General features: G+C 43.0%; 1 protein-coding gene and 1 long non-coding RNA gene across 2 annotated transcripts in view; both read right to left on the reverse strand.

Annotated features, from left to right (window-relative positions):
- LOC135570674 (uncharacterized) overlaps window positions 1–22,755 on the reverse strand; it is a 241,397-nt gene that overhangs the window by 96,292 nt on the left and 122,350 nt on the right. The gene's annotated exons all lie outside the window — the stretch shown is intronic.
- The window catches only part of LOC135570673 (collagen alpha-1(XIV) chain-like), a 128,182-nt gene that overhangs the window by 33,064 nt on the left and 72,363 nt on the right, over window positions 1–22,755 (reverse strand). The window contains exons 16-18 of the mRNA XM_065016633.1: window positions 18,115–18,247; window positions 11,679–11,801; window positions 8,307–8,456 (exon numbers count right to left, since the gene is read on the reverse strand). Of these exons, the coding sequence (XP_064872705.1) occupies window positions 8,307–8,456; window positions 11,679–11,801; window positions 18,115–18,247 (406 nt within the window). The remainder of the gene's footprint in view (window positions 1–8,306; window positions 8,457–11,678; window positions 11,802–18,114; window positions 18,248–22,755) is intronic.

Consider the following 22,755-nt stretch of genomic DNA (forward strand, 5'->3'; position numbering starts at 1 on the left):
ACTATCACATCAAATCACTATCACATCAAATAACTATCACATCAAATCACTATCACATCAAATCACTATCACATCAAATCACTATCACATCAAATAACTATCAAATCAAATAACTATCACATCAAATCACTATCAAATCACAATCACATCAAAACTCATATCACTATCACATCAAATAACTACCACATCAAATCACTATCACATCAAATCACTATCAAATCAAATCACTATCACATCAAATCACTATCAAATCACCATCACATCAAATAACTATCACATCAAATAACTATCAAATCAAATCACTATCACATCAATCACATCAAATCACTATCACATCAAATAACTATCACATCAAATCACTATCACATCAAATCACTATCACATCAAATCACTATCACATCAAATCACTATCACATCAATCACATCAAATCACTATCACATCAAATAACTATCACATCAAATAACTACCACATCAAATCACTATCACATCAAATCACTATCACATCAAATCACTATCACATCAATCACATCAAATCACCATCACATCAAATAACTATCACATCAAATAACTATCACAAATCAAATCACATCAAATAACTATAACATCAAATAACTATCACATCAAATAACTATCACATCAAATCACTATCACATCAAATCACTATCACATCAAATCAAATAACTATCACATCAAATCACTATCACATCAAATCACTATCACATCAAATAACTATCAAATCAAATAACTATCACATCAAATCACTATCAAATCACAATCACATCAAGTAACTATCACGTCAAATAACTATCACATCAAATAACTATCACATCAAATAACTATCACATCAAATCACTATCACATCAATCACATCAAATCACTATCACATCAAATAACTATCACATCAAATCACTATCACATCAAATCACTATCACATCAATCACATCAAATCACTATCACATCAAATAACTATCATATCAAATCACTATCACATCAAATCACTATCACATCAAATCACAATCAAATAACTCACATCAAATCACTATCACATCAAATCACTATCACATCAAATCACAATCACATCAAATCACATCAAATCACTATCAAATCACTATCATCACTATCACATCAAATCACTATCAAATCATCAATCACACTATCATCAAATCACTATCACTATCAAATCACAAATCACTATCACATCAAATCACTATCACATCAAATCACTATCACATCAAATCACTCACATCAAATCACTATCACATCAAATAACTAAATCACATCAAATAACAAATAACTATCACAAATCAAATCAATCACATCAAATAACATCACATCAAATCACTATCACATCAAATAACTATCACATCAAATCACTATCACATCAAATCACTATCACATCAAATCACTATCACATCACTATATCATCAAATAACTATCAAATCAAATAACTATCACATCAAATCACAATCACATCAAATCACTATCACATCAAGTAACTATCACATCAAATAACTATCACATCAAATAACTACCACATCAAATCACTATCACATCAAATCACTATCACATCAAATAACTATCACATCAAATCACTATCACATCAAATCACTATCACATCAAATCACTATCACATCAATCACATCAAATCACTATCACATCAAATAACTATCACATCAAATCACTATCACATCAAATCACTATCACATCAAATCACAATCACATCACTATCACATCAATCACTATCACATCAAATAACTATCAAATCACTATCACATCAAATCACTATCACATCAAATCACTATCACATCAAATAACTATCACATCAAATCACTATCACATCAAATAACTATCACATCAAATCACTATCACATCAAATAACTATCACATCAATCACTATCACATCAAATCACTATCAAATCTCTATCACATCAAATAACTATCACATCAAATCACTATCACATCACTATCACATCAAATCACATCAAATCACTATCACATCAAATCACTATCAAATCAATCACATCAAATAACTATCACATCAAATAACTATCACATCAAATCACAATCACATCAATCACATCAAATAACTATCACATCAAATCACTATCACATCAAATCTCTATCACATCAAATCACTATCACATCAAATCACTATCACATCAATCACATCAAATCACTATCACATCAAATAACTATCACATCAAATCACTATCACATCAAATCACTATCACATCAAATCACTATCACATCAAATCAAATAACTATCACATCAAATAACTATCACATCAAATCACTATCACATCAAATCACATCAAATCACTATCACATCAAATCACTATCACATCAAATCACATCAAATCAACTATCACATCAAATCACTATCAAATCAAATCACAATCAAATCAATCACATCAAATAACTATCACATCAAATCACTAATCACATCAAATCTCTATCACATCAAATCACTATCACATCAAATCACTATCAAATCAATCACATCAAATCACTATCACATCAAATCACTATCACTATCATCAAATCACTATCATCACTATCACATCAAATCACAATCAAATAACTATCACATCAAATCACTATCACATCAAATCACATCAAATCACTATCAAATCACTATCAAATCAATCAAAAATCAATCACATCAAATCACAATCACATCAATCAAATAACTATCACATCAAATCACTATCATCAATAACTATCACATCAAATCACTATCACATCAAATCACATCAAAAATCACTATCACATCATCACACATCAAATATCAATCATCACTATCACATCAAATCACTCAAATCACATCAAATCACTATCACATCAAATCACTATCATCATCATCAAATCAAATCACTATCACATCAAATAACTATCACATCAAATCACTATCACATCAATCACATCAAATAACTACCACACCAAATCACTATCACATCAAATCACAATCACATCAAATAACTCACTATCATCAAATCACTATCAAATCAATCACATCAAATCACTATCACAAATCACACATCAAATCACTATCACATCAAATCACTCACATCAAATCACTATCACATCAAACTATCACATCAAATCACTATCAAATAACAAATAACTACCACACCAAATCACTATAACATCAAATCACTATCACATCAAATAACTACCACATCAAATCACTATCACATCAAATCACTATCACATCAAATCACTATCACATCAAATCACTATCACATCAAATAACTATCACATCAAATCACAATCACATCAAATAACTATCACATCAAATCACTATCACATCAAATCACTATCACATCAAATCACTATCACATCAAATCACTATCACATCAACTCACTATCACATCAAATCACTATCAAATCACAATCACATCAAATCACCATCACATCAAATCACAATCACCATCACATCAAATCACAATCACTATCACATCAAATCACAATCAAAATCACATCAAATCACTATCACATCAAATCACTATCACATCACGATCACAATCATGACCCCACCACATCACTATCTACAGTCACATCATGAAGAAACTGAAGCCGTCAGCTGACGGAGAATTGCAACCTGTCAACCTAGCTAATCGTATTGACAGGTAAAGACCAGGATGTTGATAGTATTGATAACGTGTCCTAATGAAACACAATCAATCCAGCTGTGTAGCTGTGTAGCTGTGCAGCTGTGTAGCTGTGCGGCTGTGTAGCTGTGTAGCTGTGTAGCTGTGTAGCCGTGTAGCCGTGTAGCCGTGTGTCTTTAAGGAATTAATTTCATCCACTCAAATAAACAACTCATTCTGATGTATGAGAAGAATCCATATGAACTAATGTCCAACTTCTGAGTCCTGTCCAACTTCCATTTGTTATCAAAGAAAAGAAAGGCTCTTAATCTTAGTGATTAAATAGTATATGACGTGTTGATAGAGAGCAATAAGTTAGAATCTATTCTCCAATCTTTATGAAAGCTATTAGGAACCGTAAACAGTTTAAAGAGTGTAAACAGTCTCTCTGTTCCGTACATCAACAAACATGTTCTGAAAAACAAAAGCTGCAACAACAAACTAATCTTTTAAAATGATTATTCCTGGTTTCATTTTAGAGGAGCAGAAGTTGTTTCCATCTGACTTACACTTTACAACGAAAATGTCAATGAATCACACAGCTAAACAATCTGACAAAGTAGCATACGAACTTCTAGAACGGAACGACAACATGTCAACACCCAGAACATCAAAGAGCTACGACACAACTGTGAGATCATGACACATCCCCCGTACACATCGTATTCACATTCTACAACTGCTATATCTATAGTTTGTTACCCGCCTTCCGAGAGGGAAAGTCATGAAGACACATGGCAGCTGGATTATCTCTCCTCCTTGTGAATAATGGATGTGACAGCCTTTGGATTTGTCCTAAATAGCATCCTAGTCCCTATAGAGTGCACTACTTTTGACCACAGCCCTATGGGAGCACTATATAGGGCATAGGGAACAGTTTGAGACCAGAGCCCTATGGAAGCACTATATAGGGCATAGGGAACCGTTTGAGACCAGAGTCCTATGGAAGCACTATATAGGGAATAGGGAACCGTTTGAGACCAGAGTCCTATGGAAGCACTATATAGGGAATAGGGAACCATTTGAGACCAGAGCCCTATGGGAGCACTATATAGGGAATAGGGTGCAGTTTGAGACCAGAGTCCTATGGGAGCACTATATAGGGAATAGGGAACAGTTTGTGACACAGTCTTTAACTTCCTTATACGAGCCGTATTAATGAGCTGTATGTATGCATGGACAGACAGCCACTCTGCTGCACCAGGGGCACAAACCTATGGAAGACAAGAGTCAAAACCAGGTAAAATTGAGCTATTTGTGCATTTAATTATTTAAAGGTCAAACTGACAATGCATAAAATATTGATAGGGATCTTGGTGGTGTGTATGCAGATATAATTATACGGCCAGCGTGAGGAGGTGAACTACTGTACAGTGTGTTTGGGGGTGAAAGAGAGACTGCAACGCATCATAAGGCATTTGTGTCACGGCTTAAATTCCCCTCTCTATAATGGAATAGCTGCCTTGTACAGCGGTGGGGCTTATAGCCACATAGAGATGAGCTGCATACATTTAATGCTCAGGATATATCAATTCATTCATGCATTATTCATTTACTCATTCATCCATTCACTCATTAATTCAGTCAGCCATCCATCCACTCATTTACTCATTCATCCACTCATTAATTCAGTCAGCCATCCACTCATTAATTCAGTCAGCCATCCACTCATTTACTCATTCATCCATCCACTCATTAATTCAGTCAGCCATCCACTCATTTACTCATTCATCCATCCACTCATTAATTCAGTCAGCCATTCACTCATTAATTCAGTCAGCCATTCACTCATTAATTCAGTCAGCCATCCACTCATTAATTCAGTCAGCCATCCACTCATTAATTCAGTCAGCCATTCACTCATTAATTCAGTCAGCCATCCACTCATTTACTCATTCATCCATCCACTCATTAATTCAGTCAGCCATCCACTCATTTACTCATTCATCCATCCACTCATTAATTGAGTCAGCCATCCACTCATTTACTCATTCATCCATCCACTCATTAATTCAGTCAGCCATCCACTCATTAATTCAGTCAGCCATTCACTCATTAATTCAGTCAGCCATTCACTCATTAATTCAGTCAGCCATCCACTCATTTACTCATTCATCCATTCACTCATTAATTCAGTCAGCCATCCACTCATTAATTCAGTCAGCCATCCACTCATTTACTCATTCATCCATCCACTCATTCATTCAGTCAGCCATCCACTCATTTACTCATTCATCCATCCACTCATTCATTCAGTCAGCCATTCACTCATTAATTCAGTCAGCCATTCACTCATTCATTGTACATGTATAATATGTATCCAACTGTAGACGTTTTGGGCTCCCGAGTGGCGCAGCGGTCTAAGGCACTGCATCTCAGTGCAAGAGGCATCACTACAGTCCCTGGTTCGAATCCAGGCTGTATCACATCCAGACATGATTGGGAGTCCCATAGGGTGGCTCACAATTGGCCCAGCTTAATCCAGGTCGTCATTGTAAATAAGAATTTGTTCTTAACGGGCTTGCTAGGTTAAATGAAGAAAATACATACATATATATATATATATATTGCTCTGGGTCCAGCTTCCCATTGTGGATTGGCAGTATGTCCTGGTTCTGCCAGTTGAGAAGAGATATTATATCACCGTGTGTCTCTGGAACGTCTCATCTGACTGAGATCCAATGAGAACGCAGCTCTTCTCAGGTAGTCAGTCACACAGCAGGACGCTGACGTGACGCTCTGCCGACAGCCAGACGGACTTTATGAAAAAGACAATCTATTTACTTTTGATGAGAAAAGCTCAAACAAAGCATGTATTATTTCACGTCGCACCTGCTGATATCACATTTATATGCAAACGGGTGAACATTTCCCCCACTGTCTGCCTGAATATTGATATTCTCAGCTGTCCGTCAGGGTGCTGAAATCCTCTTCAACAAAACAAAAGGGATTCTGATGTTATCAGCATAATGTAATGCAAACAGAATACAAAAGCTATGTATTACGCTTCCTTAAAGCTTAATCTCCAAGCGCTATGCATTAAACGGGATTAATAACATGTATCTTTACACACTGGTTCAGAGGAGTAGACATACACTACACATACAAAAGTATGTGAACACCCCCTTCAAATGAGTGGATTTGGCTATTTTAGCCACACCCGTTGCTGACTGGTGTATAACATTCAGCACGCGGCCATGCAATCTCCATAGACAAACACTGGCAGTATAATGGCTTTACTGAAGAGCTCAGTGACTTTCAAAGTAGCACCGTCATAGGATGCCACTTTTCCAACAAGTCAGTTCGTCAAATGTCTGCCCTGTTAGAGCTGCCCTGATCAACTGTTTGTGCAGTTATTGTGAAGTGGAAACGTCTAGGAGCAACAACGGTTCAGCCTCAAAGTGGTAGGCCACACAAGCTCACATAACCGCCGAGTGCTGAAATGTGTAGCGAGTAAAATTAATCTGTCCTCGGTTGCAACACTCACTACCGCGTTCCAAACTGCCTCTGGAAGCAACGTCGGGCACAATAACTGGTTTGTCAGGAGCTTCACGAAATGGGTTTCCATGGCCGAGCAGCCGCACACAAGCCTAAGTTCACCATGCGCAATGCCAAGGGTCAGCTGGAGTGGTGTAAAGCTCACCGCCATATATATACACAAGTATGTGGACCTGCCCCAATGCATAGTGCCAACTGTAAAGTTTGGTGGATGAGGAATAATGGTCTGGGGCTGTTCTTCATGGTTCGGGCCTCTTAGTTCCAGTGAAGGGAAATGTTAACGCAACAGCATACATTACATTCTAGATGATTCGGTGCTTCCAACTTTGTGGCAACAGTTTGGGGAAGGCACTTTCCTGTTTCAGCATGACAATGCCCCCCGTGCACAAAGTGAGGTCCATACAGAACTGGTTTGTCGAGGTCGGTGTGGAAGAACTTGACTGGCCTGCACAGTGCCCTGACTTTAACCCCATCGAACACCTCTGGGATTAATTGGAACGCAGACTGCGAGCCAGGCCTAATCGCCCAACTTCAGTGCCCGACCTCACTAATGCTCTTGTGGCTGAATGGAAGCAAGTCCCCGCAGCAATGTTCCAACATCTAGTGGAAAGCCTTCCCAGAAGAGTGGAGGCTGTTATAGCAGCAAAAGCGGGACCAACTCCATATTAATATGCCCATGATTTTGGAATGAGATGTTCGACAAGCGGGTGTCCACATACTTTTAGTCATGTGGTGTACTTCACTTTGAGAACAAGCGTTTAACGCGGCATCCAAAGTGGCTGCTTGGTATTTGGCAGTTGGAAGAGTCCTGAGGTTCCCTTTGTTGTGGTCTTGAACTGCAACAGGAGTCTACCTAAACTACCTGAACACCATTCACCAGCCCTAACATGTAGTGGTGGTGTGTGTGTGTGGGGGGGTGGTTGGCTGGATCCTGTGGTGTAGGAGGTGATGACACACACACACACACACACACACACACACACACACACACACACACACAGCGCCAGCAACACACACACACACACACAGCGCCAGCAACACACACACACACAAACACATACAGGGTCAGCAACACACACACACACAGCGCCAGCAACACACACACACACACACACACACACACACACCCAACCTGACCAATAGAGCCAATATATTACATGTCTTGGCGGTGCCCTGGAGAGGCTGGCTGGATCCCGTGGTGTAGGAAGAGATGACCTTCACAGTGTACTCAGTGTCACTTTGCAGGTTCAGGATCAGCATGGTGTTGACGTCGTCTCCCACAAAGGTCTCCAGAGCTGACCCCGGCCCTGTAGGAAACACAGAGACTGGCTCAGGAACACGCATAGACACACAGACACACAGACACACAGACACACACACACACACACACACACACACACACACACACACACACACACACACACACACACACGTATCATGTTGCACCTAAAGTTCCAACCAAATGTATTTGAGGGCAGTCTGGACAATGAGGAAGGGAGGCGCAGGCAGAGAGAAGGGAAGAAGGGCAGGGAACATGTGTTGTAGTGAGAGTAAGCACCTCTCCTCTAACAGACTGAGGCAGAGCCCCCTGTTCCTCTTGTTGTAGAAGGCATTCAATCTAGTTGGAGGACCCATTTCTCTGGACCACAGGGCAGGCTATTCAATCTAGTTGGAGGACCCATTTCTCTGGACCACAGGGCAGGCTATTCAATCTAGTTGGAGGACCCATTTCTCTGGACCACAGGGCAGGCTATTCAATCTAGTTGGAGGACCCATTTATCTGGACCACAGGGCAGGCTATTCAATCTAGTTGGAGGACCCATTTCTCTGGACCACAGGGCAGGCCATTCAATCTAGTTGGAGGACCCATTTCTCTGGACCAAAGGACAGGGCATTCAAAATCTAGTTGGAGGACCCATTTCTCTGGACCACAGGGCAGGCTATTCAATCTAGGTGGAGGACCCATTTCTCTGGACCACAGGGCAGGGTATTCAATCTAGGTGGAGGACCCATTTCTCTGGACCATAGGACAGGCTATTCAATCTAGGTGGAGGACCCATTTCTCTGGACCACAGGGCAGGGTATTAAATCTAGGTGGAGGACCCATTTCTCTGGACCACAGGGCAGGCTATTCAATCTAGGTGGAGGACCCATTTCTCTGGACCACAGGGCAGGCTATTCAATCTAGGTGGAGGACCCATTTCTCTGGACCACAGGGCAGGCTATTCAATCTAGTTGGAGGACCCATTTCTCTGGACCACAGGACAGGGCATTCAATCTAGGTGGAGGACCCATTTCTCTGGACCACAGGGCAGGCTATTCAATCTAGGTGGAGGACCCATTTCTCTGGACCACAGGGCAGGGTATTAAATCTAGGTGGAGGACCCATTTCTCTAGACCACAGAGCAGGGTATTAAATCTAGGTGGTGGACCCATTTCTCTGGACCACAGGGCAGGGTATTAAATCTAGGTGGAGGACCCATTTCTCTGGACCACAGGGCAGGGTATTAAATCTAGGTGGTGGACCCATTTCTCTAGACCACAGAGCAGGGTATTAAATCTAGGTGGTGGACCCATTTCTCTGGACCACAGGGCAGGGTATTAAATCTAGGTGGAGGACCCATTTCTCTAGACCACAGAGCAGGGTATTAAATCTAGGTGGAGGACCCATTTCTCTGGACCACAGGACAGTTTAAAGAGCTTCTAATAGAAAGCAGAGGCTCACACAGTCACAGGATGCAACCCAAATGGCAACCAATCCCCTATGTAGTGCACTACTTTTGACCGGAGCTCTTTGGATCCTTGTCAAAAGTAGTGCACTACTTAAGGAATAGGGTCCCCATAGGGCTCTGGTCAAAAGTAGTGCACTATATAGGGAATAGGGTCCCCATAGGGCTCTGGTCAAAAGTAGTTCACTACATAAGGAATAGGGTCCCCATAGGGCTCTGGTCAAAAGTAGTTCACTACATAAGGAATAGGGTCCCCATAGATCTCTGGTCAAAAGTAGTGCACTATATAGGGAATAGGGTCCCCATAGGGCTCTGGTCAAAAGTAGTGCACTATATAGAGAATAGGGTCCCCATAGGGCTCTGGTCAAAAGTAGTGCACTATATAGGGAATAGGGTCCCCATAGATCTCTGGTCAAAAGTAGTGCACTATATAGGGAATAGGGTCCCCATAGGGCTCTGGTCAAAAGTAGTACATAGGGACCAGGTTTCCATTTGGAACACATCCACAGACTCTTTCTTCTTTCTGTTTCTCATGTAGTTTCTCCAAGTAGGAAACAAAGCTGAGGGATATTTCCCCACACGCTGTGTTACACCCACATCAAGCCTTCTGTTTACAATGGAAAATTACTGAGACGGCAGACAGAATAATGGTGTTTAAAAGACTGTCTGAGACGGCAGACTGAATAATGGTGTTTAAAAGACTGTCTGAGACGGCAGACTGAATAATGGTGTTCTAAAAGACTGTCTGAGACGGCAGACTGAATAATGGTGTTCTAAAAGACTGTCTGAGACGGCAGACTGAATAATGGTGTTCTAAAAGACTGTCTGAGACGGCAGACTGAATAATGGTGTTCTAAAAGATTGTCTGAGACGGCAGACTGAATAATGGTGTTCTAAAAGACTCTCTGAGACGGCAGACTGAATAATGGTGTTCTAAAAGACTGTCTGAGACGGCAGACTGAATAATGGTGTTCTAAAAGACTGTCTGAGACGGCAGACTGAATAATGGTGTTTAAAAGACTGTCTGAGACGGCAGACTGAATAATGGTGTTCTAAAAGACTGTCTGAGACGGCAGACTGAATAATGGTGTTTAAAAGACCGTCTGAGACGACAGACTGAATAATGGTGTTTAAAAGACTGTCTGAGACGGCAGACTGAATAATGGTGTTCTAAAAGACTGTCTGAGACGGCAGACTGAATAATGGTGTTTAAAAGACTGTCTGAGACGGCAGACAGAATAATGGTGTTTAAAAGACTGTCTGAGACGGCAGACAGAATAATGGTGTTTAAAAGACTGTCTGAGACGGCAGACTGAATAATGGTGTTTAAAAGACTGTCTGAGACGGCAGACTGAATAATGGTGTTTAAAAGACTGTCTGAGACGGCAGACTGAATAATGGTGTTTAAAATATTGAGACGAGAGAGGTGTGTTTTGTAACAGGTGTGTATTGTAACATGTGTGTATTGTAACAGGTGTGTATTGTAACAGGTGTGTATTGTAACAGGTGTGTATTATAACATGTGTGTATTATAACAGGTGTGTATTGTAACAGGTGTGTATTATAACAGGTGTGTATTATAACAGGTGTGTATTATAACAGGTGTGTATTGTAACAGGTGTGTATTGTAACAGGTGTGTATTGTAACAGGTGTGTATTGTAACAGGTGTGTATTGTAACATGTGTGTATTGTGACAGGTGTGTATTGTAACGTGTGTATTGTAACAGGTGTGTATTATAACAGGTGTATTGTAACAGGTGTGTATTATAACAGGTGTATTGTAACAGGTGTGTACGTACCAGAGGTGGGTTGGTAGACTACCCTGAAGCCCAAGGTGGGAGAAGGAGGCGTGTCCCAGGTGATGCGGAAGCGACTGAACCACTCCTCAGACACCCTCAGGTTGCTAGGCGCCGAGAGGGGCACTGACAAAACAAGAGCAGTAGAGAACTGTCACTTATACACTGTGGTTTACGGTAAAATGGTGAAGATGATTGATAGAGAAACTGTCACTTATACACTGTGGTTTACGGTAAAATGGTGAAGATGGTTGATAGAGAAACTGTCACTTATACACTGTGGTTTACGGTAAAATGGTGAAGATGCGGTTCAAAATGATTGGTAGAGAAACTGTCACTTATACACTGTGGTTTACGGTAAAATGGTGAAGATGATTGGTAGAGAAACTGTCACTTATACACTGTGGTTTACGGTAAAATGGTGAAGATGATTGGTAGAGAAACTGTCACTTATACACTGTGGTTTACGGTAAAATGGTGAAGATGATTGATAGAGAAACTGTCACTTATACACTGTGGTTTACGGTAAAATGGTGAAGATATGGTTCAAAATGATTGGTAGAGAAACTGTCACTTATACACTGTGGTTTACGGTAAAATGGTGAAGATATGGTTCAAAATGATTGGTAGAGAAACTGTCACTTATACACTGTGGTTTACGGTAAAATGGTGAAGATATGGTTCAAAATGATTGGTAGAGAAACTGTCACTTATACACTGTGGTTTACGGTAAAATGGTGAAGATGGTTGATAGAGAAACTGTCACTTATACACTGTGGTTTACGGTAAAATGGTGAAGATATGGTTCAAAATTATTGGTAGAGAAACTGTCACTTATACACTGTGGTTTACGGTAAAATGGTGAAGATATGGTTCAAAATTATTGGTAGAGAAACTGTCACTTATACACTGTGGTTTACGGTACGCTGTTAGGCTGCAGTCAATTGTTATGGTATTGCACCAATATGCAAACCACAGATTCCATCCATCCAAAACACTGAGAGTTATTAAAGTCATATGTATGTGTGATTTATGAACTATTGTGTTTTTACAAGGTTTGGGGTTTCATTTGGAATACAAGCTCGCCAAAGCCAAAGGGACTGTACTCTCTCTGCTCTCTACTTTAAAAACACATTTGACTTATATTCACTGTGGCATTTTCATTTACATTTTAAAGAGGAGACAATCCCAGTCTGAAAAAGCACCCCTTTCCCTATAGGCTGCACTACTGTTGGTCTGAGCCTTACGGGCCGTGCCGCGGAACACGAGTACAACTTGAGACGGTCTGGTCACACGGATTTCTTAGGTGACAAAGATCCGGATGGCTATTGTGATTTGTCAGCATAGTAACAACCCCCCCCACCTAGCAACCCACGCATCCCTAAACAGTTCACTCTGTTCACACACCCTTCTTGTTGGCAGAAAGAAAACATTGCAGTTTTAAAGCTAACTTCCTGCATTTGTACACATTATACCACGGAGCGAAGGATAAATGTAGCCGTTTTAAAGCTAACTTCCTGCATTTCTCCACATTATACCACGGGGCGAAGGGAAAATGTATCAGTTTTAAAGCTAACTTCCTGCATTTCTCCACATTATACCACGGAGCGAAGGGAAAATGTAGCCGTTTTAAAGCTAACTTCCTGCATTTCTCCACATTATACCACGGGGCGAAGGGAAAATGTAGCCGTTTTAAAGCTAACTTCCTGCATTTCTCCACATTATACCACGGGGCGAAGGGAAAATGTAGCCGTTTTAAAGCTAACTTCCTGCATTTCTCCACATTATACCACGGGGCGAAGGGAAAATGTAGCCGTTTTAAAGCTAACTTCCTGCATTTCTCCACATTTTCCTTGTCTTACGTGTGTTCATAATGATACCAGGAGTCGAACACCAAACAAATGTTTATTTCTTTATTTTTAGTCGGGGCCCTCGGTCCGTTTTGACCCCGTTCTGTGTCCGGATCTGTCCCTCGGTCCGTATTGACCCCGTTCTGTGTCCGGATCTGTCCCTCGGTCCGTATTGACCCCGTTCTGTGTCCAGATCTGTCCCTCGGTCCGTATTGACCCCGTTCTGTGTCCGGATCTGTCCCTCGGTCCGTATTGACCCCGTTCTGTGTCCGGATCTGTCCCTCGGTCCGTATTGACCCCGTTCTGTGTCCAGATCTGTCCCTCGGTCCGTTTTGACCCCGTTCTGTGTCCGGATCTGTCCCTCGGTCCGTATTGACCCCGTTCTGTGTCCGGATCTGTCCCTCGGTCCGTATTGACCCCGTTCTGTGTCCGGATCTGTCCCTCGGTCCGTATTGACCCCGTTCTGTGTCCGGATCTGTCCCTCGGTCCGTATTGACCCCGTTCTGTGTCCGGATCTGTCCCTCGGTCCGTATTGACCCCGTTCTGTGTCCGGATCTGTCCCTCGGTCCGTATTGACCCGTTCTGTGTCCAGATCTGTCCCTCGTCCGTCCCCGTTCTGTGTCCGGATCTGTCCCTCGGTCCGTATTGACCCGTTCTGTGTCCAGATCTGTCCCTCGGTCCGTTTTGACCCCGTTCTGTGTCCGGATCTGTCCCTCGGTCCGTATTGACCCCGTTCTGTGTCCGGATCTGTCCCTCGGTCCGTATTGACCCGTTCTGTGTCCAGATCTGTCCCTCGGTCCGTATTGACCCGTTCTGTGTCCGGATCTGTCCCTCGGTCCGTATCCCGTTCTGTCCGGATCTGTCCCTCGGTCCGTATTGACCCGTTCTGTGTCCAGATCTGTCCCTCGGTCCGTATTGATCTGTCCAGATCTGTCCCTCGGTCCGTATTGACCCCGTTCTGTGTCCAGATCTGTCCCTCGGTCCGTTTTGACCCCGTTCTGTCCTGTCCCTCGGTCTGTATTGACCCGTTCTGTGTCCGGATCTGTCCCTCGGTCCGTATTGACCCGTTCTGTGTCCGGATCTGTCCCTCGGTCCGTATTGACCCCGTTCTGTGTCCGGATCTGTCCCTTGGTCTGTATTGACCCCGTTCTGTGTCCAGATCTGTCCCTCGGTCCGTATTGACCCCGTTCTGTGTCCGGATCTGTCCCTCGGTCCGTATTGACCCCGTTCTGTGTCCAGATCTGTCCCTCGGTCCGTATTGACCCCGTTCTGTGTCTGGATCTGTCCCTCGGTCCGTATTGACCCCGTTCTGTGTCCAGATCTGTCCCTCGGTCCGTTTTGACCCCGTTCTGTGTCCGGATCTGTCCCTCGGTCTGTATTGACCCCGTTCTGTGTCCGGATCTGTCCCTCGGTCCGTATTGACCCCGTTCTGTGTCCAGATCTGTCCCTCGGTCCGTATTGACCCCGTTCTGTGTCCAGATCTGTCCCTCGGTCCGTATTGACCCGTTCTGTGTCCGGATCTGTCCCTCGGTCCGTATTGACCCGTTCTGTGTCCAGATCTGTCCCTCGGTCTGTATTGACCCGTTCTGTGTCCGGATCTGTCCCTCGGTCTGTATTGACCCCGTTCTGTGTCCGGATCTGTCCCTCGGTCCGTATTGACCCGTTCTGTGTCCGGATCTGTCCCTCGGTCCGTATTGACCCCGTTCTGTCCCAGATCTGTCCCTCGGTCCGTATTGACCCCGTTCTGTGTCCAGATCTGTCCCTCGGTCCGTATTGACCCGTTCTGTGTCCAGATCTGTCCCTCGGTCCGTATTGACCCGTTCTGTGTCCAGATCTGTCCCTCGGTCCGTATTGACCCGTTCTGTGTCCAGATCTGTCCCTCGGTCCGTATTGACCCCGTCTGTGTCCGGATCTGTCCCTTGGTCTGTATTGACCCGTTCTGTGTCCGGATCTGTCCCTCGGTCCGTTTGACCCGTTCTGTGTCCAGATCTGTCCCTCGGTCCGTATTGACCCCGTTCTGTGTCCAGATCTGTCCCTCGGTCCGTATTGACCCCGTTCTGTGTCTGGATCTGTCCCTCGGTCCGTATTGACCCCGTTCTGTGTCCAGATCTGTCCCTCGGTCCGTTTTGACCCCGTTCTGTGTCCGGATCTGTCCCTCGGTCTGTATTGACCCCGTTCTGTCTCCGGATCTGTCCCTCGGTCCGTATTGACCCCGTTCTGTGTCCAGATCTGTCCCTCGGTCCGTATTGACCCCGTTCTGTGTCCAGATCTGTCCCTCGGTCCGTATTGACCCCGTTCTGTGTCCGGATCTGTCCCTCGGTCCGTATTGACCCCGTTCTGTGTCCAGATCTGTCCCTCGGTCTGTATTGACCCCGTTCTGTGTCCGGATCTGTCCCTCGGTCTGTATTGACCCCGTTCTGTGTCCGGATCTGTCCCTCGGTCCGTATTGACCCCGTTCTGTGTCCGGATCTGTCCCTCGGTCCGTATTGACCCCGTTCTGTGTCCAGATCTGTCCCTCGGTCCGTATTGACCCCGTTCTGTGTCCAGATCTGTCCCTCGGTCCGTATTGACCCCGTTCTGTGTCCAGATCTGTCCCTCGGTCCGTATTGACCCCGTTCTGTGTCCAGATCTGTCCCTCGGTCCGTATTGACCCCGTTCTGTGTCCGGATCTGTCCCTTGGTCTGTATTGACCCCGTTCTGTGTCCGGATCTGTCCCTCGGTCCGTTTTGACCCCGTTCTGTGTCCAGATCTGTCCCTCGGTCCGTATTGACCCCGTTCTGTGTCCAGATCTGTCCCTCGGTCCGTATTGACCCCGTTCTGTGTCCAGATCTGTCCCTCGGTCCGTATTGACCCCGTTCTGTGTCCGGATCTGTCCCTTGGTCTGTATTGACCCCGTTCTGTGTCCGGATCTGTCCCTCGGTCCGTATTGACCCCGTTCTGTGTCCGGATCCGGCCCTCGGTCCGTATTGGCGGCAGGGTAGCCTAGTGGTTAGAGCGTTGGACTAGTAACCGGAAGGTTGCGAGTTCTGCCCCTGAACAGGCAGTTAACCCACTGTTCCTAGGCCGTCATTGAAAATAAGAATGTGTTCTTAACTGACTTGCCTGGTCAAATAAAGGTCAAATAAAAAAATATATATAAAAAATGTTTGACCCCGTTCTGTGTCCGGATCCGGCCTGCGGTCCACCAGCTGAGTATGACTGATGTAGTGAAAAGGATACCGTTTTGGACGCATCACCAGCTTGCTATTGGTAGAGTGTTTAATCATTCAGACAATGATGTTGAGCTGAGTGTATATAATCAATTACAGCATGAGGAAGTGTTTCAGTGGCTCATGACTGAGAACAGACTGACTGTGTGATTATGAATGGCTTTCATTAAGCTTATTAATGGACATGATCAATAATTTCTGGCTGTCCATTTACACCGTCCTCAGAGGGTGACGACAGGGAACTGACACCCTGGGAATATTTTCCACCTGCTGTAACTAGTCTGACTGAGGTGGTTCACTGAACTTAGTGGGATTGGTATCTAGATGGACAACCCTTCTCAACCAAATGCCTACCATTTGATTTTGATTTGATTTATTTTATTACAGAGTCATGCATCTTCAGGATGCCCCGCCCACATGGAGTCATGCATCATCAGGATGCCCCGCCCACATGGAGTCATGCATCATCAGGATGCCCCGCCCACATGGAGTCATGCATCATCAGGATGCCCCGCCCACATGGGCTTATAAGTATTTGCTGTGTCAAAATAAAATAATCACGTATATATATGCGCACACACACACACACACACACACACACACACACACACACACACACACACACACACACACACACACATACATACATACATACATACATATATATATATATATATATAAACAGTACTACTCACATCTACTCATCCAAGGGTTTTCATTGGTTTTATTATTTTCTACATTGTAGAATAATAGTAAAGACATCAAAACTATGAAATAACACATATGGAATCATGTAGTAACCCAAAACATTTGAGTTTCTACAAAGTAGCCACCCTTTGCCTTGATGACAGCTTTGCACACTCTTGGAATTCTCTCAACCAGCTTCATGAGGTAGTCACCTGGAATGCATTTCAATTAACAGGATTGCCTTGTTAAAAGTTCATTTGTGGAATCAGTTGTGTTGTGACAAAGTAGAGGTGGTATACAGAAGAGAGCCCTATTTGGTAAAAGACCAAGTCCATATTATGGCAAGAACAACTCAACACTTCCAGGCGACTAACTCATGAAGCTGGTTGAGAGAATACCAAGAGTGTGCAAAGCCGTCATCAAGGCAAAGGGTGGCTACTTTGAAGAATCTCAAATATATTTTGATTTGTTTAACACTTCTTTTTTTGGTTACTACATGAATTCCATATGTGTTATTTCATAGTTTTGATGTATATATAGAAATAGGTAAGTAGAGCTCAATATAGAGCTTGAATTGCATCATAGCATTTACCATACACCCCCCACAATAGAGCCAAGTGTAAACCCCAGTCATCACACCAGCTACAAGCTTCATAGAACCATAGAACCATCCACAAGGAAGGCTGTACTCACATGTTCTGCCCACTGAAGAAACACTGATGCCGTCCTGTCCATCTGTGTAGACTGGGGTAACCGTCACCTTGTGCTCTGTGTCAGACAGCAGAGGCTGGAGAAGGACTGTGGTCTGCTGCCCAGGCACCAGGACCTGGCGGGTAGAGATTAGACATAGTGTTACACAGTGTGTGTGTGTGTGTGTGTGTGTGTGTGTGTGTGTGTGTGCGTGCGTGCGTGCGTGCGTGCGTGCGTGTGCGTGCATGCGTGCGAGAGCATAAGCGTGAGGGTTTCTCCTCAGAAATCTATCTGACCTCCAAGTGTGTCTTATTTCACTGCTACCGACACGTCATTAATCAAACACATGGTAACGTCTCATCTAGCCTGTTGATTGGCCAGTTCCCACAGTGGCCAGTGGCTGAACTGACACTTGGCTTTGGGTATGAGGCTGATACCTGGTCTGAAGTTCTTTCCAAACATTTTCACTGTTCTATTCTTCCATTTCTTTTTTCTCATTAACAAAATTTTCCTCAACGACAAGACAGTTAAACCCTGATATGTTGTTAACGACAAGAAAGATTAACATCTTATGAAAATTCCCAAATAGCACCCTATTCCCTATTTAGCGCACTACTTTTGACCAGGGCCCATAGGGTTCCTGTTCCTAAAATAGTGCACTTATATAGGGAATAGGCTTCCATTTGGGACACAAACAAAGTTAGCCTGATATTACCTCTCTGCATAATCATCAGCAGATTAGTAGTATCACGCTGTTCTGGTCGCTCATTAGACTCTTAGACCACAGTTAAAAATAGGATTTAAAAAGAAGTTCCCAAAGGATGTTACCAACACAAAAAAAGGGTTTGAAATGGTAAGAAGTTCCCTGAGAAGGTTCAACTATGTAAAAGGAATAATATTATAGTATCATTACTTGGAATTAGATATTGTATGATAGCCTCACCGTATAAACTGTTTTACAAGTCCTCTATGATCCATCTTCCCTGGTCGGTCTGGGCTTTTCTTTTCTTTTTTATCCCATCTTGTGAAGTGTCAAGCCCCATACCGTGGAAATGAACTGTCCACCAGGCATGTGGTGTTTAAATCGGAACTGCCAAGTAGTTGGTTCGAGCCCAAAGTGAACGTTCCTAAATGTCCTCTCTAAGAAGCCATATCCTCACATGATAGAGGAGTGAGAGGCTCAACCCAAACCCCATCCCTATCCTCCATCCCATCCCCTGCCCTGTCAGACCCCACACCAGAGCTGAACTGTCCTGACTCCTGCACAACAACTCTGATTAACGGAGCTGTCCAATAGACACGTGGTGCTGAAACAGACCTGCCAGGGGAGTTGGCTTGACTCAGCCCAAAACTAAACGATCTGAAAGTCCCAACCGTTCTCTCTAAGGAGCATGTCCTCACAGGTCTCTACTTCAGTCTGTGGGGTAATTGGGATTCTTCAGAAAAAAATAGAAAAAAAACTCTTTATGGATGTGTCCCAAATGACACCCTATTCCCTATGTAGTACACTACTTTTGACCAGAGCCCTATGGGGACCCTATTCCCTATGTAGTGCTCTACTTTTGACCAGAACCCTATGGGCCCTATATAAGGAACAGAGTGCCGTATGGGGTGCAGTCAGTGTGTTCCATTCGTTCCTCAGTGACCTAAATGCTTGTTGAAAAGATAATGGAAGTTCCTCCACGTTACTCCGTCCCCTCTATCTTCCCCAACACAGCAGGAGCCGGGGAGATGCAGAGGTCCCAGGTGGAAATTAAAATACGAGTGAAGGACAAAGAATAGATAGAGGGTTTAAGTGCTGAATCACTGAGTCCCTTGGCTCCATAGGGATCTGTGGAGGTTGGTGCAGAGAGGTGGAAGGGGCTCAAAACTAATATTTTTCTCATCGTACAAATGAGTCAACACACTGTGATTCTATTGAACACACTGGAGAATAAAATGGTGTGATTCTATTGAACACACTGGAGAATAAAATGGTGTGATTCTATTGCACACACTGGAGAATAAAATGGTGTGATTCTATTGCACACACTGGAGAATAAAATGGTGTGATTCTATTGAACACACTGGATAATAAAATGATGTGATTCTATTGAACACACTGGAGAATAAAATGGTGTGATTCTATTGAACACACTGGAGAATAAAATGGTGTGATTCTATTGCACACACTGGAGAATAAAATGGTGTGATTCTATTGAACACACTGGATAATAAAATGATGTGATTATATTGAACACACTGGATAATAAAATGGTGTGATTCTATTGAACACACTGGAGAATAAAATGGTGTGATTCTATTGAACACACTGGAGAATAAAATGGTGTGATTCTATTGCACACACTGGAGAATAAAATGGTGTGATTCTATTGCACACACTGGAGAATAAAATGGTGTGATTCTATTGAACACACTGGATAATAAAATGATGTGATTCTATTTAACACACTGGAGAATAAAATGGTGTGATTCTATTGAACACACTGGAGAATAAAATGGTGTGATTCTATTGCACACACTGGAGAATAAAATGGTGTGATTCTATTGAACACACTGGATAATAAAATGATGTGATTATATTGAACACACTGGATAATAAAATGGTGTGATTCTATTGAACACACTGGAGAATAAAATGGTGTGATTCTATTGAACACACTGGAGAATAAAATGGTGTGATTCTATTGCACACACTGGATAATAAAATGGTGTGATTCTATTGAACACACTGGAGAATAAAATGGTGTGATTCTATTGCACACACTGGATAATAAAATGGTGTGATTCTATTGAACACACTGGAGAATAAAATGGTGTGATTCTATTGCACACACTGGATTGGTGTGATTCACACTGGAGAATAAAATGGTGTGATTCTATTGAACACACTGGAGAATAAAATGGTGTGATTCTATTGAACACACTGGAGAATAAAATGGTGTGATTCTATTGAACACACTGGAGAATAAAATGGTGTGATTCTATTGAACACACTGGAGAATAAAATGGTGTGATTCTATTGAACACACTGGAGAATAAAATGGTGTGATTCTATTGAACACACTGGATAATAAAATGATGTGATTCTATTGAATTTGATCAGGGAGATTTTAAAAAACTCCAGTCAGATGAAGACTATCTTACATACTAGGTGAAGAATACTTTGGCAAAACTACCTACATTTTACTAATCTATCAGACGTTCTTACAGGAGCAATGAGGGTTAAGTGCCTTGCTCAAGGGCACATCGACAGATTTTTCACCTAGTTGGCTCCGGGATTTGAACCAGTGACCTTTGGGTTACTGGCACATGCTCTCAACCGCTAGGCTGTCTGCCACCCCGTTCTTCGTTGTCTCCACACATATGCTTCCCTCTGTACCAGTCTATTGTTTCTATCATTCTACCACCCACTCATTGTCTATCCATTCTATGCATTGTCTACAAATAGCCTTTTTGTGAAGGGCATATACATAACAGAGAAAGGTTAAGTTGTCAATGCTTAGTCTGAAGAACAGTCAAAACCCAGGATTTACATTCCAAACGTATCTGTTCTTAATCGGCGACCTTTAGGATCAACAAAACAGGACAACTGAAAGGACAACAATGAGTTCCTCAAGTATGTCAACCAGATTTCAAATTGGAGGTGTCTTTTCAGAAAACACTCTGAGAAAAAAAGATGCTATCTAGAACCTAAAAGGGTTCTAAGACTGTCCCAATAGGTACAACCCTTTTGGCTCCATGTAGAACCCTTTTTGTTCCAGGTAGAACCCTTTTGGCTCCGGGTAGAACCCTTTTGGTTCCAGGTAGAACCTTTTGGCTCCATGTAGAACCCTTTTGGTTCCAGGTAGAACCCTTTTGGCTCCAGGTAGAACCCTTTTGGTTCCAGGTAGAACCCTTTTCTCTAAGAGTGTAGATAGATATTATGCATCCATGCAGTGTGTCAAACTAATCAGTGGATCGACATGTGTCTCAATTTCTGTGCCTTACAGGAATTAGTTCAGTGACTAAGCCACCATGATCAAATAATCAAAGACTTTCATTAGGTTCCAGAGAGCCCAAAGGAGCATGGGTAATAATTTATCTGGTTCCTTTCAAACAGCCCTGTGACTGTGTCAGCCAGTTAATTCCACACTGATACACAAATTAGACATGCTCAACAGTAATTACACATTTAGATCAGGATTTAACCCCTGGATGGGGACAGCTACAGAACGTCTCCTGTCATCAGGATCTAACCCCTGGATGGGGACAGCTACAGAACGTGTCCTGTCATCAGGATCTAACCCCTGGATGGGGACAGCTACAGAACGTGTCCTGTCATCAGGATCTAACCACTGGATGGGGACAGCTACAGAACGTGTCCTGTCATCAGGATCTAACCCCTGGATGGGGACAGCTACAGAACGTGTCCTGTCATCAGGAAATAACCCCTGGATGGGGACAGCTACAGAACGTGTCCTGTCATCAGGATCTAACCCCTGGATGGGGACAGCTACAGAATGTGTCCTGTCATCAGGATCTAACCCCTGGATGGGGACAGCTACAGAACGTGTCCTGTCATCAGGATCTAACCCCTGGATGGGGACAGCTACAGAACGTGTCCTGTCATCAGGATCTAACCCCTGGATGGGGACAGCTACA

Source organism: Oncorhynchus nerka, unplaced genomic scaffold (assembly GCF_034236695.1).
Source record: "Oncorhynchus nerka isolate Pitt River unplaced genomic scaffold, Oner_Uvic_2.0 unplaced_scaffold_948, whole genome shotgun sequence".
NCBI classification, from domain to species: Eukaryota; Metazoa; Chordata; class Actinopteri; order Salmoniformes; family Salmonidae; genus Oncorhynchus; species Oncorhynchus nerka.